This window comes from Grampus griseus (genome assembly GCF_964374135.1).
Source record: "Grampus griseus genome assembly, chromosome: 14".
In the NCBI taxonomy this organism is placed as follows: domain Eukaryota; kingdom Metazoa; phylum Chordata; class Mammalia; order Artiodactyla; family Delphinidae; genus Grampus; species Grampus griseus.
Window position 1 is genome coordinate 61740717 of NC_139008.1, and position 7169 is coordinate 61747885.

The following is a 7169-nucleotide window of genomic DNA, read 5'->3' on the forward strand; positions in this document are numbered from 1 at the left end:
AACAAACATTGATGGAGTGCCGACCATGTGCTAGGCCCCTACCTAGCACTGGGGCACAAAGATGAGCAAGGCAGCCGGAAGAATGAAAATCCGGGGAGAAGACAAGGGGTGGGGAGTAAAAAGTACCAGAAAAAATATCTCCAAATACAAAAATGAAAATAAATTTTAAACAAGGGAGGGGAGACATATCTGCACACTACAGTTCTCGGTCGGTAGTCGTTACTGATGACAGAGTCACCAAATTCAGGAAAGGCTGAAATGGAGTAAACTCAGTTTAGGAAGGCAAAGTGAGATGTCTCTTGTAGTTTTAAGAAGATCTCCTTCAAAAACGATAAAAAATGGTTTAAAAAAAAGTTTTGGCACTTAAGAGGGGTAAGCTGGCTCTGTGTTCACCCTGGCAGGCAGGCGGGTGTTCAGTGCCCGGCCACGCCGGTTAGTTGAGCTGCCACAGAATTGTGAACCGCTTTGGGACACTGGGCAAAGGCGTGTCCTCGTTTGCCACAGAGGTTACACACGATGCCCTTCCGGCAGTAAGGGCTCAGGTGCCCCTCCTCCCCGCACCTGAAGCACCTGTCCTGTGTGCAGCTGCCACTCATGTGGGTCCGGGAACCACATTTAAAGCACGTCTTGGGCTGCCCCTTGTACCAGCTGTAGCCCCTCTCGGCCCCCAGGAAGAAGGCCCCCGGCAGGTGCCTGACCCCGCCCTCCCCCTGGCGCAGCTCGATCTCGCACTTGTACTCCCCGGTCCAGATCCCAAACCTGTCGGTCACTTTCACCGGCACGGCCAACACATCGCAGTGGCGCTTAAGCCAGGTCACGATGTCCTCCACGTCCACCGTCTCGTTCCGGAAGAGGATGAAGAGCGTCTTCAAGCTGGACTTGCTCCGCCCCAGCACCACAAAGTTCTCCCAGCAGTCCTCCTGCTCGCGCTTCTCCTCGTAGACGCGTAAGAATAGGGCCAGCTTCTCCGCCGAGCGGAAGCTCACGTCGAACTCCCGGCTGCCAGGGATCTGAATGACCGCGTAGATGTCGCTCGGGTCCATGCCGATGGAGCGCAGGATGAGCGCGCCCACCACGAAGTCCCGGGTTGGGCAGGCGCCCTCGTCTCCCTGGAAACAGATGCGCACGAGGAAGCGGCCCTTGCCCGGGCCCGCCGCGGGGCCAGCCGGCGTCGCCTGCTCGTCCTGTGGGGGCCGCTCGGCCGCGTCTTCGGCCGCGTCGGGCTTGGCCGGGGCCGCCATGGCCGCCACTTCGGCCTTCTTCCTCCTGCCCGCCTCGGCTGCGCCCTTCTTCTTGCGGGCGTCCGTCGCCTCGCCGGCCGGGTCTCTCCGGCGGCCCTTCGGGTCCCCGCGGCCGGCCGGGGGAAAGTCACCGAGGCCCGGCGCCGCCAGGCCCGCGGGGACGCTGAGCCCGCCGCGAGCGCCGTTACCGCCCTCCTCCTCCCGCCGCGGAGGCCGCGACTCGCGGAACTCGCCCTTCTTCTCGGCCAGGTTCTTCACCACCTGGGCCCAGCCCATCTTCTCGCGGCCGCCCTCGGCCTCCTCGGCCCGGGCCGCCGGGCGCGCAAGGGACAGGAGCTGCGTCCGCCCCCGCTTCCTCTCCTCCTCCGCGCCGCCGCCGGTGGCCATTTTACCTCCTTCCCAGCATCCTCCACTCACTCCCGCAGCCAAAGGGCGCCCATGGCGCGCGCCCGCCCGCCCGCCCGGGGCTGTGGGGGTTTGGGCTTTTTTTTTTTTTTTTTTTGAAATTCGACGCTTCTCTCCCCCGCCCCGCTAAGGTATTTACTTGCGGCGCTCGGCGGTCAGCGGCCGCGGGCCGGGAACCCCCTGGTAACGGCCAGGCCGCGTTTCCGTTAGTGCTCGCTCCAACCCTACCTCCTCGGCACCGAAGTGGGATGCGGAGCTTGGATCGCGTCCCTGTCCCTCGCGAGGTTTTGGCAGCCTTGGGCCTCGCTCTCGAGGATTTGGTATTTCGCAAGCGGTCCTCGATGATTTCATTCAAGCAGTTTTACTAACGGCCCACAGCCCGAAGGCGGGAGAGAGTTGAGGAAGATTTCGCCCATTTTGTTTTCATTTTTGTACCTTTTCTATTAAAAAAACAAAGACAAAACTTAGCCCTTCCTCCTCCCAGAGCAGATCACAATGCATTATTTTTCCAACGTTGGATTATGGACATTTTCAAACATACAAAAAGTGGAAAGAATTTTGCAGTGAACATTTTAACTATTTTATCTTTCATTAAAATTTTACTATACCTTATCACACTACGCCTGTATCCATCACTCCTTATTTTTTGATACATTTCCAAGTAAGTCATACTGAATTATTTTTTAAGAAGACCTCCATCATATTCATGATGACAATTATATTGAGCGCTTAAGTGTTCGATAGTGTTCTAAGCACACTGCAAGCTTTATCACATGGAATCTTCCAAAACAATGTTGTAATTATACACATTTTACAGGAGGAAGGGGCTTGGAGATGGGAGTTAAATCACTTGGCCAAGTGGCAGAGTTAACAGGCAGCCTCCACGCATAGGTGGCTTATACTTCTACTTCTTTGCTCTGACATTTTGGATAAAGGACTCTTTGGATCAGACTCTCCAAGAAACGCCTTCACACAGATTCCCTAACTAAAGTTAGCACTGGACGCAATCCTTATTCCTACCTCATCTGTCTCAACTGGTGCTTCAGAAGCATTGATAAAATTTGGGTAGTTGAGGGGGTGGGGTTAATACCACCTTTTGTCATCTTGTTTTCTTTACCATAGCTGCTTGTGTTTCAGGGTGCTCCAGTGATCTTTCTGGGTTTAGTGAAAGAAAAGGATTGTGGACTCAGGGAGACGCTAGTTTGAATCTGACTGCTTCAAATCTCAACTTTGTCACGTGGGGCCAATGACCTCAGTTTTCACAGCTCAATTTGCTCATCCATAACAAAGGGATATTAATATCTGTAAGGAACGGCACCAAAGACGGAGGAGAGCTTAAACAAGCTTTATTTGGGTACGCTCCCGGACGAGGTTCACTGGTCCGAGAGAAAGGGGGCCAGAGAAGTCGCGCCCGGGCGAGGGTTTGGGCAGAATTTATAGGGGAAGAAGGGAAAGGGGTGTGGTGAATCCGGGAGGGCGCAGAGTAGTCCTTATTTGGTGGTCTCTTCGGGTATCGTGGCAATATCTGGTGCTGGTCGCATCAGTCTTGGGACCGTTAGTCCCGCCCCTCAAAAGGCGGGAAGGCTGGGCCGGGTGGAAAGTCACCAGGTCAGTTCTTGGGACTGGGTGGGTGGGAGCTCTGGGCTGATGCAACCTGTGAGTCTGATTGCGTTCCCCTGCCTCGGGCCAGTTGGCCTTACATCCTGACATCTTTGGTGTAATGGGGTGGCGTTCTGATCTCTGGCTACTTCCTACTGAATGGGGGCGTCAAAAGGGGAGTTGAGCGACCAGAGGTCCGAGGGTTAAGGGAGACCAGTGGGGGGTTCTGTAGGAAGCAAGGTGTAAGGGCCGAGGAGCATTTGGTTTGTGGCCACCCGAGAAACTTCCTCCATGTGCCTGCGAAGGAACCTAAGAAAACAGGGAGCAAGCATGAACAAGATACAGATGAGAATTAAGGGGCCTAAGATTGGTGTTAGCCAGGTATAGAGGGTGGATCGCCACCAATCGGGAATTGGGGAGGTGGACTGTTGGGTGTTTGCGTTGGAGTTCTTCGCTTAAGCGATGGAGGGCGTTTACGTTGTCTTCAATGAGTCCTGTTTCATTGATGTAATAGCAGCATTCCTCCTGTAGGAAGAGGCAGGTACCTCTTTTGTTGGCCGTCAGGAGATCCAGGGCTCGTCGATTCTGGAGAGCGACTCGGGCTATGGAGGTGATTTGGCGCTGGAGAGAGGAGATGGAGGCGGCGGAGGCTTCAATGGATAGCTGGAGTTTATGTTCTAAGTCGCGGGATGTCGAAACATTATGTGTCAGAGCTCCCCGCCCCACCCCCACCCCCCCGCCCCGAGGCCTGCAGTGACCAGGGAGGAGGCGAGAGAGATGCCTGCGACCAGAGGAAGAAAGATAGCTCTTTTCCGTCGGGTAAAGGGCGGCGTGATTAGCGAGGAAAATTCGGCTTGGCTATACAGTGTGAGTTGTGGGATGAGAGTAACGGGGATACATGAGAAGGGGGAAGAAGAATTGATCTTTTTTGTGAGGGAACCATTGCACCACAAAAACATGCCTGGTGGTGCTTCAATTGATGTGTTTACCGTGAGGGATGAACTGCAAAGAAGCCCAGTATCAGCTAGATTTGGGCGGCTGCCGTAACAGATGGTGAGATTTTTTTGAATCAAGGAATATGGGGACTTTTAACGGGGAAAAAGGTGGGTTTTGGGAGGTGTAGGAAGTAGAATTGAAGGGCTGGTCGAGTGGGACAGCAGCCAAGTGTGGCCGGCCAAGCGAGGCACATAGAAAGCAGTCAGAGATGTTACCTATTCCTGTGTGGTTGAGTATCTGTACTGCTTGACGGACGAGGGTCAACCAAGAAAAAGGATCCTCTTTGTGTTCGGGGTGGGGTAGTTGATGTCTTAGGGCTTGTTCTGTTTCCTGGATGGCAGTGGCTTGTTTGCTCAACTGTTGGGTAACTTTGGGAATCAAGCTAATGTAGGAGCGAAAAATCTTAAAAGACCCTACAGGATAAGTATCAGTTGCCCATCGGTAAATTTTTCCTTGTACCCCTTGTCCCCATCTTGTATCCCAGGGATCCTTGATGTTAAGGGATAGGCTACCCCTGCCATCCTTGGTACTAGGTAAGATTGTCAGAGTAAGTCTGTAGTGCCTAATTTTGCCACGTGGATGTTACATGAGCGGTAGGGGCACCCCCCGTATGTGTCTGTCCACCAGTGACAGTAGTCTTTAGTTTGGTTGTAGGTGAAACAGACAACGGGAGATTCCTGGCCTAGCCAATTACCTTGCCAAATTAAATGTGGGAAGGAAAAGTTAACGGTCACCATGGCCTGGCATCCGCCTGGTTGGCAGTCTCCTGTCCCCAGGACCTGGGCATGGGCTCGACCATCAGCTTGCCATGTCCCGTGGATGTAGAAGCGCCATAGGGACGTCTGATGAGTCCTGGGTGGCAGGAGAAGTAGCAGGAGGAGAGGCAGGGCGGTGGATAAGCCGTAACCTTGTGGGACCCAGCGGTTGGGTTGACTAGTTTTCTGAGTTGGGGCCACTTTAAGATGGGAGACATGGTACCAGGAGGAGTGTCCTAGAAGTATGGCCACCGTGAGGGTGGTGAGGACCACTGTATGAGGGCCTGTCCACCGTGGCTTAAGGGATTGGGAGTGTAAGTCCTTGAGGAGGACACTATCTCCAGGTTGTAGAGGGAGAGAGGAAGTTTCAGAGACAGCCACTGTCGGTAGATGACGGTCAGCATATTCGCGGAGAAGACAGCAAAGCAGGGAGAGGCAGGGAAGGTAGGAGGCTAGGGGTGGACTCTGGGTTGGTAGGTCGTGAAGGAGGAAAGGGCGGCCGTAAAGTAGTTCAAATGGACTGAGGCCAGTAGGAGTCCGAGGTGAGGCTCGGATTCGGGTAAGGGCTAGAGGAAGCAGGTCGGGCCATGAGACATGGACCTCAAGGGACAGTTTGGTGAGGTGGTCTTTTAAGATCCCATTGGAGCATTCAACCTTACCGGATGATTGGGGGTGGTAGGGGATGTGGAGTTTCCAGGTGATCTGGAGAGCCTCGGATACCTGTTGAACCACCTGAGAGACAAAGGCGGGTCCATTATCCGACTGGATGGAGACCGGCAGACCAAATCGGGGGATGATGTATTGAAGCAGGATGAGGTGTTTCTCGAGTTGTTGGATAGGCCTCGATCCAACCTGAAAAGGTGTCAATGAGAGTGAGCAGATATCGGAAGCATTTGCAGCGAGGCATATGGGTAAAGTCGATCTGCCAGTCTTCACCAGGCTAATGTCCACGCATCTGGTGTGTAGGAATTCGGGGCCGTAGGCCTCCTTGTGGGGAGACGGATGCGCAGGTTTGGCAGGCCATGTGAGTCTTTGAGATGGCTTCTCTAAGTCCTGGCAGATGAAAGAGGGGGTCCAAAAAACGGAACATTGCTTCTGGACCAATGTGTAAGGATTTATGGATGTCTGATAGGCCAGCTGCTTGGGCCAGAGGTAGGGCAATTTTGTTGTCTATAAAAATCCATCCTTTGTTGTCTTTGTGTCCCCCTTTTGAGAGTAAGGCAGCTTCCTCGTGCGGGGTATATGTGGGTTGGGTAGGACTGGTGAAAAATAGGACTGGAGCTGGAGGATCCCCTTTTGTAAGCTCTCGGGCCACGGAATCGGCCTTGGAGTTACCTTGTGCTATTGGGTTGGATGGGAGTTGATGACCCCTGCAATGGATAACTACTACTTCTTTAGGAAGCTGGAGGGCCTCCAGTTTTGCAATGAGGGAAGCGTTGACCACTGGGGATCCCTTAGTGGTCAGAAATCCATGTTCCCTCCGTAGTGCTGAGTGGCTGTGTGCAATGAGAAAGGCATATTTAGAGTCTGTGTAGACGTTAACCCTTTGGTCTTTGGAAAGGTTAAGGGCTCGTGTAAGTGCGATCAGTTCAGCCTTTTGGGAGGTCGTTCCTTCTGGGAGGCTGTTAGCCTCGATAATAGTTGAGATAGTTACCACCGCGTAGGCTGCCCGTCGGCATCCGTCAGGACCGAGTATTGAGCTGCCATCTACGAAGAGGGTGCGGTCCGGGTTTAACAGTGGAGTATCAAAGAGTCCCTCCCTCGGCGGGCTGAGGGCTTCTACGACTTGGGGGCAGGAGTGGGAAGGGGAGGTCCGGGTGTCGGAAATGGGCAAGAGGGAGGCCGGGTTTAGGCGGGGGTGGGGGGGGGTGGGGGGTGGGGGGGTGCGGGGGAAGGTCAAGGGAGATAGCAGTGTTTTCGATGAACAGCAGGTGGAATTCCTAGATGCGAGAGGGACCCAAGAGAGAGAGAGACTTGTGGCCTAGGAGGTCGACCAGCCGGTGGGAGGAAAGCACGCTTAGTGGGTGGGCCAGGGTCAGTTTGAGTGTTTGTTTGGTCAGTTCGGCTGCCGCTGCTAGGGCCCGAAGGCATGGTTGCCATCCCCGAATGGTTGGTCTAGCTGTTTGGAGAGCTAAGCCACGGGGCGGTAGGAAGGCCCTACAGGCTGGGCAAG

At 54.2% G+C, this 7169-nt stretch overlaps 1 protein-coding gene across 1 annotated transcript; it reads right to left on the minus strand.

The window, feature by feature from the left end:
* Positions 1-413: 413 nt before the first annotated feature.
* ZCCHC3 (zinc finger CCHC-type containing 3) lies at positions 414-1628 on the minus strand (the record flags this gene model as incomplete). Its single annotated transcript, XM_082670723.1, has 1 exon — positions 414-1628. The coding sequence occupies one exon, from the start codon at positions 1626-1628 to the stop codon at positions 414-416; it is 1215 nt and encodes a 404-aa protein (XP_082526849.1).
* Between the last annotated feature and the right edge of the window lie 5541 nt (positions 1629-7169).